Below are 14694 nucleotides of genomic sequence, written 5' to 3' on the forward strand. Positions count from 1 at the left end.
GTTGGCTTAATTCAGTACTGGTCCCGATATATAAACGTGGCTCCCGCATAGACCTTAAGAACTATAGACTTTTAGCCATGCTAGATAATAGCAACAAAGTTTTTGCAACAATTTTATTACAATTGTTTAACAAATGGGCTAGTGATAGCAAGTTGCTTAAATCCCACCAGCTAGAATTTAGCAAGGGCTTTTCCACTATACAGGTTATGTGGGTTTTACGCATGTTAGCTGCTGATGTGATAAGTGGGTCCGATAGTGGCCTTTTTTATGTTTTGTCGATTAAACGACAGCATTTGATTGCATCAACCACTACATCCTATGGTCTAAACTAGAAAGATGGGTTATTGATAAATATCTGCAGCGCTTTATTAAGGCCCTATACACTGACACAACTGTTACGGTGCGTCTCTCGCAGGATGGGGATATCTTCTTCCCCATGCCTACCAATAGGGGATTGAAGCAGGGGTGCATCCTTGTGCCCCTGTTATTCAACCTCTATGTGGCCGACATGGGCGAGAAATTAAGCACGGACCTTTCCGCCATGTATTGGTGGGGTAGTGCTACTGTGGAGCTTATGTGGATGGCAGCGTTTTACTTGACCGCACCCCACTTGGCCTACATAGAGCCATTGATATCCTTGTTCAGTTTGCGGATGCTAACCGCTTGAAGATCAACTATGTAAAGACCAAGGTTATGCACATTTGGAGTAAAGGTCGTCATGCTACCAGGTTTAGCTGGCATATTAATGGTGCAAAATTGGAGCAGGTTAAAACATATGTTTATCTTGGGCTACCTTTTACAGTGTTCCTACATCCTCTCAATAGTATGCCTATGTTAAAGCAAAAGTGATGCGACAATGGTTGGTATTGAGAGGATTTATTAAGAGAGTTGGTGGAGAGTCTGTAGAGGGAATACTGGAAGTGTATACCAAAGCAGGTGTACCATGTATTCTATATAGCTTAGAAACGTTTCCTGAAAAGCACGTGGGCTGGCTAGATAAATTAGAAGGAAAAATACTTAAATCACTTCTGTGCTTACCCACGACTGTTCCTGTGGCTGTCTTGAGAATGGAACTTGGCACTACCTCCTTATTCACCATTAGGAAATTAACTTGTAGTAAGCTATTCTTAAAAATAAATCAAGCTATGGCCATAATTGACACGGCTGATATACTTACTATGTCTAAAGGACATGTACACTACAGAAGGGGTAACAATGCACACCTCGGATTGGTTGATTATGTGCAAGTCCATGTGGAGAATATTGGACTGCCTCTAAAAGAAGCAACAGATCATGGTTTTTATTTACATAAACTAAACCTCAAGACACAGGAATGGGACTGAAGGAGATCTATTGGTATATTAGAGAAGAACAGCGTTATGTAGAGTATGCTAAACAAAGTGTTGAATATCATGAGCTGTGCAGCTACCTTATTATGGCATGGGTACACACATTAAGACTCTTTTTGGGCCACACCACAAGTTGGGCGGTAACCCTTAAATCCGGCGGAAACGGTATTAGCGCCGCCAATACCGCTCTGCCGGATCACAACTGTAAATCATGCCGGCGCTATTACAGCCGGCGGTAGTACAGCCGGCTGTAACAGCGCCGGCACCCAATCGCGCTATCACAGAGCCATCACAAGTCCGATGTTACCACTATTAGTGCCAGAAAACGGGTGTTAAAACCACCAAAAAAAAACCCCTAGCCAAATGCTGAAGGTAAAAGAACACAGGAGACCCAATAAGGGCCCAGCTGAAAACAAAGCACACCAGAGGCCTACAAAAGACCCACCCATGCACAACACACCCACCCAACACCATTTGTATTAGTATTTATTGTTTTATATAGCGCCTTAATCCAAGGCGCTTTACAATGAACAACAAAATATACATTAAACATGGAACAGTAGAAGCTATAACGGTAAACATGAATCAAACCAGAAAATCAGCATGTAGAACCATTTACATATGAGAAAGAAGAGGGGAGGAGGGGGGTGGAGAAAGAAGGGGGAGCGAGAGTAGTGAGTAAGGTGAATAGTAGGAAGAAGGGAGATTTAGAATAGAAGGGGAAGATAAAGAAGAACAAAGAGAAGGGTAGAAGAAAGAGGGAAAGAAGATGAAGAGGGGGAAGGGGATTATGGAGGGGAATGAAAAAGAAGAGATTTTAATGAAGAGCAGAAGGAAGAATAGGAAGGGGAGGAACGGATAGAGAAAGGTAGGGAGTTCCAGTGTAAGGGGGCCATTTCACCAGCAGTCGCAGGGAGAAGACAGTAATAAAGGCTCAGGTAAAAACAATGCATATCAGAGGCCTACAAAGGACCCACCCATGCACAAACACACCCACCCAAAACCATTTCACCAGCAGGAGCAGGGAGGAGACAGCAATAAGGGCCCAGGTGAAAACAATGCACACCAGAGGCCTACGAAAGATCCAAACATGCACAACACACCCTTCCCAACACCATATTGCCATTTTTAGCCGGGAGCCTTGATGATGACATCTACTTGCTGCGCCTGGAGCTACAGAGGCCTGCCAACCAGCCCAGGGTCCTAGGAGCACAGGGGGTGGTGGGGATGAGGAGAAGGAGGAGGCGACCAGCACCAGCAAGACGGCCAGCCATCCCCAGGGTCAGGCCAACACCCTGGGCCCTGACTGATGGGCAGCTGGTGACCGAGTACAGGCTGGACAGGGCAACCATCACCCAGTTGCTGGACACAATCCAGGCTGACATAGGCAGCCGTCTAGCCATCAGCACTGCTGTGCCTCCACTTATCAAACTTGTGTTGGTACTACAGTAACTCGGGACTGGCAGCTACCAACATACTGTTGCCATGATGCATGGCATGGCCCAGTCCACCTTCAGTGCCATGCTGGGACGGGTGCTGGATGCACTGCTACTCCACATTGCATTGCCAGCCACACAGGCACAGGTCAACCAGCTCAAGATCCAGTTCTATGCCATTGCCCAATTCCCGAACGTCATAGCAGCCCTGGACTGCACACATGTAGCACTAGTAGCACCCTGGCAACATGAGGCAGCCTACAGGAACCATAAGAATTTCCATTCTAGGAACGTGCAGATGACGTGTAGCCCTGACCTAACCTTCACCCACTGCTGCGCCCGCTCCCCAGGATCCACCCACGACTCCATGGTCCTGCGCAACAGTACCATGTCGGCCTACATGGAGAGGCACTGAGGCCAAAACACATGGATGTTGGGTGAGTACAAAATTAGCCTCAAATGCATGCCAAATTACATCTGTTGGGGGAGGGGGCATATACACAGGAATTCCTGCATGCCAGCATGAGACACAGGCAGCACTAGCACTGCAACATTTCCATGCATGTGCCTCGCACGTGAAACCTTGCACACGTTCAACACAGCAGAACACAGTCTGAATGGCACACACTTGTGAAAGCACAGTCACATATGGAAGCCCAACTGCCACAAAGCATCTTGTGTGTGTCGCAGTGCTGTTCCTCACCCTGACACAGAAGAGACATCCCACCCTGGCCACCAGACAGTCATGCCAATAGAGTCCTAATGTAGGCACACCCACAAAGCCACTATACACAAGTAGTCAGAGTCACGACAATGGCCATCCCTAAGATACTGACCACTGATTGGCCAATAACATGCATGGCCAAATGTACATGATTGTGCTAAGTAGCAAACCCAACACCAGCCATAGCGAATGCATTGACACATGGCTTACCAACATGTTGCATGAACATGCAGATATAAGGGTACCCTCACCCAGTAATAAGGGACAGAGTACTGTGGCATTTAGACACAGGGGTGGTTCATGCAGTAAGTAGTCCATTGATTGAATGCTGCACCTTGCACAGCACACACCAAAAGGAAAGTAACCATATTGAAAATAGCGTACGTGTGCTACATGAGAGTGACACACAAAAGCATTCACATATTAATTGATACACTGCTGCATGTAAACCTCAGGCCATGCATGTCTCAGAAGGTGAAGGATGTATACCAACATTTCACTGAGATAGCATGATCCTTCTCAACACATGCTTGATTCTGCTGCCAATGTCACAAATGACTGAGCCTTCTACACCCACTGAACCGACCTTGCCCTAATGTATGCATTCTTTCCCGTGCAGGTGATTCTGGATACCCACAGTACACATGGCTCATGACTCCTGTGCGTCATCCACACACTCCAGCTGAGCTGGCATACAACATTGCCCATGGGCATGCATGCATCTGTGTGGAAAGGGCATTTGAACTGCTGAAGGCAGGCTTCCGGTGCCTAGACCGTACAGGAGGGGCATTGATGTATGCACCAGAGAAAGTTGGCAAAATCATACTTACCTATGCTGCACAACATTTGCTGTCGCAGGCATGTGCCACTGCCCCCTGATGCTGATGGCCAGCCACCTGGGGATGGGAGTGATGATGAAAATGTGGCCGAAGCCGTGGCACATGCACATAGGGATGGGGTGAGGGAGGGAGGTTGGCCAGGCAGGCCTTGATTGACAATTATTTTTGATCCACTGGATTGATACATTTGACACATATCACTTGTAAAATACAGAGCACTTCAACTCAATCATGAATGTCCATTCTTTGTGTGCATTTTGAACAGGATTTATTTTTTATTTTTAACAAACCCCCAACCCCCCTGTGAACTCCCCATCACACAATCCCCCAACCCCCTGTACACTCCCCATCACATAGTCCCTCCACTACCCTCAGAACTCCCTGAAATAGTGCAATGTGGATCTATGATGGACGTGGGTGCTTCCCACGGCCGGGTTCCTCTGGTGAACGGCGGGGGAGATTTTGCAGGGAACGGCGCCTGGGCGAAGCCTCCAGGGATCCCTCTCTGGGTGTTGTTGAGGCAGATGGTATTGCTCCTGAGACCTGCAGCTGCTGGTGGAGCAGATTGTTTGACTCCCGCATCTGCTCAGCATGTGCGGATTGGACCTCGCACAACTCCCGTACCCTTTGACCAAAACCTGTCAGGGCCGCTATACAGCCCTCCACGACTCTACAGGTCCATGCATTGTCACATGCCATGGACTTTGCTGCATTCCGTATGGCACGGCGGATTGCCTTAATGTGGCGGGTGTGCTCTGTCGACATGGCCTCAATTCGCTGCTGTCGGGCCTCCATGACATCCAGCCGCCCCATCACTGGTGCTCCCGTGACGATGGGTCTTTCAGGTGTGCTGGGGATCGGAGTGACAGCTCTGCGTGGGGTTAGAGGGGGGCTCTAGGGGGACATGGTGCCACCTCTGATGGGGCTGCTGCGATTGGAGTGCCTATCCTCAGGGTAGCCATAAGATGGTGTGTCCACATCTGGCTCAGGTGTGCGGGCACGACGCACTTGTACACGTGGAGTGTGTGGATCCACTGGCGCCTGCTCTGGGCTTCCCTGGGGTGTGCCCATCTCCTGTGTGACACTGAGGCTGGGTGACAACAGCAGTGCAGTGTGTCGTGCTGATGTGTGTGTGTTGGCCTCATCAGAGTCAGTCCCACTGGTGGCTCCCTCCACATCCTGAGGGCCCGTGGTGGCTTCCGGTGTTTGAGGTGCTGTCGCCCTGCTGCCATATGGATGCTGCACCTGTCTGGTTGGGCTACGGTGGGGTGAACTTGGATGTGACATGTGTCTTTTTTTTTCTTTTTCTTGCTGGTCCCTTTGCTGGGTGGTGGTGCTGGTAGAAGCACGGCGGGACCTTTGGCTGGATGTTGTTGCTTCATCCCCATCATCATCGGCCTGTGATGAGCGCTGTGTGCCTGTGGGGTACATAGGGTGTTGTATGAGTTGAGGGCAGCTTAGATTTGTGTCATGCATATCATGCCTTACAGTGGGTTTGGACACAGTTTCGATCATGCTTGGCCATTGCATTTTAGTGAGTCACCATGTTGTGATTGGTGTAACGTGGTACAGGGGAGGGACACTGCTTGGACATGTTGATGCGACTTCTTCAGTTGTCTGGTGGGACGCACACCTCCCATATTGCTGTGCGGGGGGGGGCTTTCATGCACACACACACATCACGTTGCTGTGCCATGGATGTCTTTCCCCTGGCCTTTAGGTTGATACATTGTACATACTTATAGTACAAGGGGGCACTAGGGTACAGTGGTACGAGGGGCCAGTAATGAGTGGTTGCGGTGCCACACACACATTGCATGCACATACATTCACTCGGGGTCTGAAGGCATGGCCCTTACAGATTCATGCATTCTCAGGGGGGGGGTTTCTCACCTGCAGCCTCCTGGGTACCGGTGCCAGCCTCCGCTCCTCCAACTCCCTCAATGGTGCCCATGTCGGTCAGTGTCATCATCTGCTCCTCCCAGGGGGTGAGCTCCGGTGGTGGTGGTGCTGGCCCTGCTCCAGACGCCATTTTCTCACTCCTGTGCTGGGCGAGTAGACCACAGACACGGACTGCAAGTCATTCACGCGCTTGCGGCAGTCCTCCCCATGGCACACGGCCCACCGCAGACACCTTCTGGCTGACTTGCCTCCAGATCTGTGCTCGCCGCTGAGCACTTGTCTTGCACTGCTGTGGGCCATGCAGCTCTTCCCGAAGTCCATGTACCTCCTCTACCGGTATGGCAAGCCCCTGGTCTGTAACCTTCGGTTTTCTCACTCGATTTAGGGCTGACTTGCCCCTGGTGCGTTCCTGAAACATTTTCCTAGATTAACAGGGGTGGATGGCTTGCAGGGGCTGAGATTTTCGGCAGATTGTGATTTCCAAAATGGCTGCCGCTTTATTCCCGTTCCGACGGTGACGCGTTTCGCATGCACTAATAGCACACGCTAATAGCACTGCGGCTCTGCAGTAGCACAATGCGTGCTGGATTTACGGGTTCCTGGCCACTTTTTCCATCAAGCGGTATTTGCGTTAACACCATGTCCCTGTGCGCGTGGACGCGGACTCATGATCTGGCGTACTTTCAGCCAAGCATTGCGGCGTTAGCGCAAATGGCGCTCGATGAAAAATGCACCGGAATACCGCCCAACTCGTGATGAGGCTGATGTATCTGCATCTAAATATCTTGCTGGTTATGGAACATATTGGTGCGTGGCAGAGTACTTGACGTGAAAAAGATTATGTTTGTGTGCTAATCCTATTGAAAACTTGCAGGCACATTCTGACGGTATGTAAGAAGGCAACTCACCTTTATCTCAAGGGCTATGAGCGTTTCTGCACAATGTCAGGCAGCATTGTAACAGACCAGTTTTGGTCTAGGATTGTGGCGGCAGAGTCCCTTGTGAATACTGCAGCCTTAATGCATGACTGGGAGAGCATACACGGTATGTGATTTTTACGAAAACACCTAAAAGGCAAACAAGTGTCAGGGTTAATTGTATAGAATAGATACAGAGGTAGATTCCAGTCATTGATGTGTCTAATGACATTTATTTGAAGGGTAGTTTTTAACTATTTTAATAATGCAATTTGTATAGGCATCTATTAATGAATAGTATAATATGAATTAGTAGTAGATGAATTGTTGGATTATTTTTAATGTTTTTGATTTTATATATAATTGATCATTGGTTGTTTTATCTTTTTAACTTTTGGTATTTAGTGTGATATGTATGCAAAAGGCTTCATTGTATTAGCCATACACATTAATACATTTTTTATTTAAAGGTGTTCTGTAGGTCTCTTCTCGCAGCCCTTGTCTGTTTAGCCTTTATGTCCTTGGTCTGGCCACATGAGGTGCCTCTTGTGGATTCTCTTTCTACACTTATGCCATGATACCCCACTCCTCATCCAAATGGATGGACAGCTGGGTACTATGGCCCTAAACTTCCAGCTCTGTTGTCTACCATCTCTGACTGCATGTCTTGGAACTTCCTCAGACTCACCTCCTGTAAATTAGAAATTGTAGTCTGTAGGGCCCCCCCGTCTTTCCGGGACCCAACCTTCTGGGTTTCTTCTTTAAGATCTTGTCGGGTACATGTCTGGCCCATTAAAATTCTGTGGGTTTAGGTTTGATTCTGTTCTTACATTAACTCTTCGATCAGCCAGGTTTTTTCCTTTTACCATTTCTGTCTTTGCTTCATCAAATGTTCCTGTTTCTCCCTTTCCCTAATCTTTCGGCCTGTATTTCTGCTGCTATGTCCCTGTTTCATTCCCATTGTCACTGTGCTAATTCAATATAACTTGCCTTTTCAATTGGCATCATCCACCTCACAATAATTTTCATTTTATGATTTGTTTTCCATTTCACTTTGTCCTTCTACCTGCACTGGCCATATAGCGTGTTGGGTGCAGCAGATAATTTTGTGGGTTTTGCAGAATATGTTTCATTGCGGGGTATTTGTGTTTGTGTGTGTGTGTGTGTGTTGGGTCTGTACATGTTTTGTGTGCTTTGTGGTGTATATGGCTCATTCTGTTTTGGCTTCAGCACATATACAGGAAAATCAATCATTTTTGTTTACTTACAAAGTGAATATCTTGAGTTGGCTGATCTGCTTCTCTGAATTATTTAGGTTTCTTCGGGATAAGGGCGATATCTGTGGCAATAATCTCGAAAGTTGTCATGGACTGTAATTATTTAGCCTCTATGGAAATTTCAATGCAAATTTTTTTTTTCATTAATCATTTGTGCATACGCATATTAATAGAACTTTCGAAAATTGGCGTGAGTGTTTGTATTTACCCAGAACGTTCATGAATGAGAACAAAAGGGGGGTGGGGGGGAGAGAGAGATAAGGAAAGAAAGTGGCAACTGTCTGCAGATGCCAGTGGAAGACAGCATGTGTGTAGGGGCAGTGAGGGGCAGCTCTTTGGATAGCAAATTAGCACAGAAGAGCAAGGTAACTCAGCCCCCTGCTACTCTCCCCACAGCTCTGAGGTGATTGTTGGCTAAACACCAACAACTAAATCGCAGCCTCCTAACTCACAACCGTGTAGCTCTAAACCACCACCCTGGAGCACACTATGCTGCTCTTGAAGTATAGCTAGTACCCATTCACACTGAGCATTCTCTTCTGACCTTCTCACTACACACTGCCTGCACATGATCTCCACCCATCGATTAGGTTAACACAAGCAGGAAACGTGCCACTGCACACCATGTGGCATGAAGCAACTCAACCACACTGCAGTGCAATACATACATCACCACACGTTTCATAATACATAGATGCATACCTGCGCCAGGGCGTGGTTTCTCTTATCTGACTCACACAACCTGTTTTTAGCAACTGCAACCTTGCTCTCCACCCTCTACTACCAACCACCTCCCACTCTCTTGCAGGACTCAAAGCGCTAATACAAAAGAGGCCATGCAAATGGCAGAGACTGTGCTACATAGGACCCAATAACTTACATAACATAATTCCTTGTATAATATTCATTCATGTTGTATTAGACAGGCATGTCATCTAAAGGGCTGATGGATTTCTCTCCTTTCTTTTTTCAGATGTCCTAGTGAGACGAACGATTGAGCAAAGCGCTTTAAGAAATATGCAGGTGAGAATCAGCTACTGAGCAAGATACTCAAGGAGAAGCATAGAAAGGCCCACGTGCTCTGAATGAGAACCTTCTGCCAGAGATACTCACATGATCATTATTCTCTTGAGGTCACAGCCACCAAATTTCTTTTTTTTAGCACAGCACCTTAGCTGCCCTGCAAACCATAGGACCAAAAGTAAGGAAACACTTTCTTTAATAGGTTGCAGGAGAGCTCATGTTACTGTACTTTCCACAGAAAGACAATCCCCTCTGCGGCTCAGAGCTATTTCTCGATTTCCATCTTGGTGACAGTCTGAACTCCTAATGACACAACACCAGTACGTCCCAGGCTCAGCATGTTTCTCTTAGTTATGGCTGTTCTTCTGCAGTGGCTCGTGACCTCTGAATCCTCCAAGTCCTGCCCACACACATGCCACTGCTATGTGGCATCTAATTTTGTAGACTGCCGGGGCCACAAGCTTGCCCATGTGCCACAGAATATCCCGCACAGTACGTGGATGCTGGATTTGAGACGCAACAACCTGACGGAGCTGGGACCAGGTTTGTTCAATGCTCTGTGGTCCATGAAGATCCTACTCCTTTCCAGCAACTACATCCGAAGCATTCATCTCAATGCCTTTGAGTCCCTGGGCTTCCTGGAGAAGCTAGACATCAGCCGAAACCTCATCGACGAGCTGTCCCATGACTTCTCTAATGATCTAGTGTCACTCAAGGAACTGCGGGTGGCCTTCAATGAGTTGGAGCACCTGAGCTTCAAGAGCTTGCAGCACATGGAGAGCTTAGAGAAGCTGGACCTGAGCCACAACCAGGTGACCTTTATTGAGAGGGGGGCATTCAGGGGTCTATCCAAGCTTCGCCACCTCTACCTGCAGGCCAACAGACTAGAAGTAATTCATGATGGCTTCTTTTTCATGCTGCAGAACTTGGAAGTTCTTAACCTGGCAAGGAACAATCTGAGTGTCATTGAGGTGGATTCCTTTGCCTCTCTACACTCCGTAACCCTGCTGGTTCTGTCAGGAAACCAACTGAACCATCTCAAGTTCAAGACATTCCTGAACATTCACACACTGAGCACTCACCTGCAGGTGTCCCGGAACCCCTGGATCTGTGACTGTGAACTCCAGAGAGTTTTCGGTAAGATCATGAGTGTGCGGCACTTGCATGTGGATGACTATGAGAACCTCACCTGCTCAAGTCCTCTGCAACTGGCCGGCGCCTTGCTCATCTCTGTGGACACACAACTCTGTGTGGCTGAAACTGCCACAGTCCTGGTCATCACCATCACTGTCCTGGTAACTGTCATTGCAGCTATTGTGATGGCAGAAAGGAACAGGAAAAAGAACCAGGAAAAGAATTGGAATGAGTCGGATGGGCCCTTTGACTCACAGGAGAAGTAAGGAAGCGCTCTGGAGTAGGCACGTGTGGGAAGTCAGTGGTGCTTTCTCATGGAAGCTTGCAGACCGATAGGAACTCTGGCACCATGGTGTATGCTGACGCAGCCTTGTTTGTTCTATTTCACTCCACTGGATCCCAGTCTGAAAATTATAAACTTGGGTGGCACTTATGTCAAATGGTTGAAAAGCACTGATCTTTCAAGCTCACGCCCTTATAATCATTCATTGATAATGATGTTACTACAGTGACTTTCCCCAGGACTCCCCCTGTTGCCTCTTTGATTCAGCACCTTTGCATTGGCTTGTGCTGCTATTTTGGAACTGCATGTCGTATCTCACTTGATTGGTAGTTTGTACTTGAAGTTGGTTCAGGCCAAGCATCTCCCTCACTGTGTGGCTACCTATCTCCTGTGCCTTATGGCACAGTCCGATCCAGAATAGAGGTTCACAAGGAACCGCCACAGCCAACTTAACACCAGTCTGCAACCTGTAGCATTACTGCGCCGGCAGACGCCGGTAGACCCTGGCAAACCCCTGCTAGGGTTTAGACCTCTATTCTGCCACTTTATTTTGCAATTAATCATGCATTATCTTGTTGATGACTGTGTAACTATTTGCAATGTATTCATTCATTTTGTCATTTGTTATAGCGCCATTCACCATAATTATGGTGCCAATGCGCTTTTGATTGAACACCCTTGTATGTTCTGGAAGACAAAACATTTGGAAGAATTTGGGATGTGCTGTTATGCGTGTGTGCATTTCAGCCATTAAAGTTATCCGAGGGTGGCCAAGACCATGGTAGTTACCCATGTCTAAATGCTGTGTGTTTGGGCGCAGGAGAGGCATACTTTGGACAAAAGGAGGGGATTGTGTTTAAGGAGATAGAGAGTTATGTGAAGTTACAGTTCAAATTTCTGTCGTTAAAAGTAGCTTCATATGGCAGAGGTGATATACAATAGTCTTTTTGTTATATGCGACTGCATGGTGTGTGGAGTGAGACTGTGCCTTCCGCTAAATTGTGAAGGTGTGGTGTGCAAGAGGAGAAATGGGTTAGCTGTACAAACAACGTCTATTTCCTGGGTTTCATCTATGTACAAGAAGCAGTGCTATATTTCATAAGCGATCTTAGTGCTCGATGAATACATAATACTCACTCTCCGAGAGGTTCTTAGAGTAGGAGATTGCCATCCCTAGTTCCTTCTAGTGTGAAACCATGGCCTCCATTTCATGATTACATGCGTCTGCCTAGCCCACCCTCCTGTGCTTTAGGGTTCCATGCAGTGCCAACCATGAGTGAGGGGTCTGAGGTGCCCGATTGTCCTCCTACAAGATGATCAGCGTGATTTTCGCACGTTGCATTTTAAGTGCAATACATTGCCCACCCTCCCAGCCCATATAAGTGCAATACCTGGCCCACTGTTAGGATTCATTCTAGGTGCGAGTTGCTGGAGTGACTACCTGAGTCCTCCAGGTATGTCTGGCATCCCACAAGGAAGATAATATGGCAGAGCAAAGCAGTTGAAAGGAAAGGAGAGGCTAGTAGTGGACAGAAGGGCAGGTGGGGTAAGTTACAGGGGTTGAGGGGGTCTGCAGGATGTGTGTGTGCGAGGCGGGGAGTGGGCACAGGGAGGCAGGGGATCAGGAAGTCAGGGGGAACAGCCTTGTTTTGAGGGTTTTCCTGAAGGCCAGGTGATCTTCTATGAGGTAGAGGGGGAGGGAGTTCCAGAAAGTGGGTGCGAGGACAGAGAAACAGGCACCTCTTAATCTGAAGAACTTGAAAGGAAGGACTACCAGGAGGTGTCCGGAACCTGATCAGAGGATTCTGTTGGGGTGGTAGCGAGTGAGCTTGTTTTGGAGGAATTCCGTTTTTTTCTTGTGGAATGCGCGGTGGGTAATGTACATGGCTTTGAAGGAGGCCGTCGGCTGATGGGCAGCCAGTGGAGTGTCCTGAGTGTGGGGAGATGTGTTTTCTGGGGGAGAGTCCAAGGAGGAGTTTGTAGATGCACCTAGTTAGAGGGAGTTAGAGTAGTGTAGGCGCGAGAGAATGATAGCCATGATTGCAGGAACTCTATGGGGGTAGGAGAGATAAGGAAAGATCTGCTTGATGATGCAGAGGTGTAAGGTGCAAGGTGTAAGGTGCACGATCTGGAGACTGCATTGATGTGACGGGGAGGGTCAGGTCTGAGCGAAAAGTGCATCCTAGGTTTTGACTGAGGGGGATGCTGTGGGCGCAGGTCCTAATGAATGCGGCCATGGGATAGGCTGGGGAAGGAGAGCTGTTTTGCCGCAGATCAGGGTTTTGGTTTTTCTGGGGTTAAGGAGCAGGTGATTTTTCGTCATCCAGAGGTCAATGTCTGAGAGGCAGGATGTGAGATCTGGGTGGGGTGAGGATGGAGAGTTCGGAATCTTGAGGATGATCTGCGTGTTGTCAGCATAGTTGTAACAGGTGAGATTGTGGGAACGGATGAGCTTGGGGAGGGCGAAAGGTAGAGGTTGAAGAGGAGGGGGAGAGGGAGGCTCCCGGGCAGAGGAGAAAGGATGGAGAGAGATGATTTGGGAGCGGTCGGAGAAGAAAGAGGACATCCATCTGAGTGCAGAGTCCCTTATGCCTAGGTCAAAGGGTCTGTTCGTGAAGATGGAATGGTTAATTGCGTCAAAGGCTGCTGAGAGGTCAAGGAGGATGAGAGCAGCGCAGCCCTCAGAGTCTGCTGTTCTTTTCAGGTCAGGACGGGTCTGAAGCCAGACTGGCCAGGGTCAAGAAGAAAAAAAAAGAAAAGAAAAAAAAGAGAAAAACCCAGACTGACTACCCCTCTCTCTTTGGTCTGTCAAAGAACACAGGGGAGGGATGCACTAAACCTGCTTAATAATAGAGCAGAAAAATACACCTGTTGGGCGATACATTATTGAAGACTGGATTCGTTTTTACAAAAAATAGAAAAATCTTTTTAATATTTTCATTGTTTAAAAATTATTAAAAAACAAACAATTACAAATTACTACATGCATTCATAAACAGTTGCATATCAATCATTAGATTTGTGAGAGTCCGGGGTGCTACAATTAACATGTATTAGAAGCATAATTGTCAATTTCACTATGCAAGACACCAGAAAAAACACAATTAAGTTTTCCTATAGTCGACATATGTTTCGGCCTCTATGTAGTACCAACGTGGTGAAAGCTGGTCAATCAAATAGTTATACGGCCATCTTCAGGACGGTCTTGCTTACTGAGAAACTTTGTTTCTTGCCCCTTGAGCATGTGGAATATCACGTCTAAAAACACAAATATACAAAACATAAATATACAGTTAGAGCCAGTCTACCTCAACCAGATTAATCACAGGGTGATTGCCAGCTATACTAATATACTGCGCCTAAAGTAGTGCACCCACCTGTGGTCGACAATGATGATTGAAGACCATGGAGTAGGGGCTTCTGGAACAATTGTTTAGATACCAGGAGCCGGAACCCTATTTACAGGGAACACAGGAGAGATACTAAGTCATCTGAAACACCATTTAGATGACCTCTTACGTCCTTTCTCCAATAGAGACGAGTGTTTTGTCCAAAGGGTTATCCTTCGTTCCTACAATGAAAGCCAGAGCTTTTGAGACCGAAGTAGAACTTCAAAAGTTCTATAGGTTAATACGCCTCAAATATTTTTTTAGAAATCCATCTACTGCTAGGAAAGAAACTACGACCACGGGTTTAAAAACCCCCTCGAAATTCACACCTACAAACGCCATGGTGAGTCCAGCGATAGTAGCGTTTGAACAGAGAATTTCCCGTGAAATTCAAGAGGTGATAAAAAACAAAAACACCTCG

At 47.3% G+C, this 14694-nt stretch overlaps 1 protein-coding gene across 1 annotated transcript in view; it reads left to right on the forward strand.

Annotated features, from left to right (window-relative positions):
• LOC138521466 (reticulon-4 receptor-like 2) overlaps positions 1–13336 on the forward strand; it is a 90909-nt gene extending 77573 nt beyond the window's left edge. Inside the window, exon 2 of the mRNA XM_069634338.1 lies at positions 9418–13336. Coding sequence (XP_069490439.1) covers positions 9806–10867 — 1062 coding nt within the window. The 5' untranslated portion in view covers positions 9418–9805 and the 3' untranslated portion in view covers positions 10868–13336. The remainder of the gene's footprint in view (positions 1–9417) is intronic.
• The last annotated feature ends 1358 nt before the right edge of the window (positions 13337–14694 follow it).

This window comes from Ambystoma mexicanum, chromosome 13, assembly GCF_040938575.1.
Source record: "Ambystoma mexicanum isolate Mex_15411 chromosome 13, UKY_AmexF1_1, whole genome shotgun sequence".
Lineage (NCBI taxonomy): Eukaryota > Metazoa > Chordata > Amphibia > Caudata > Ambystomatidae > Ambystoma > Ambystoma mexicanum.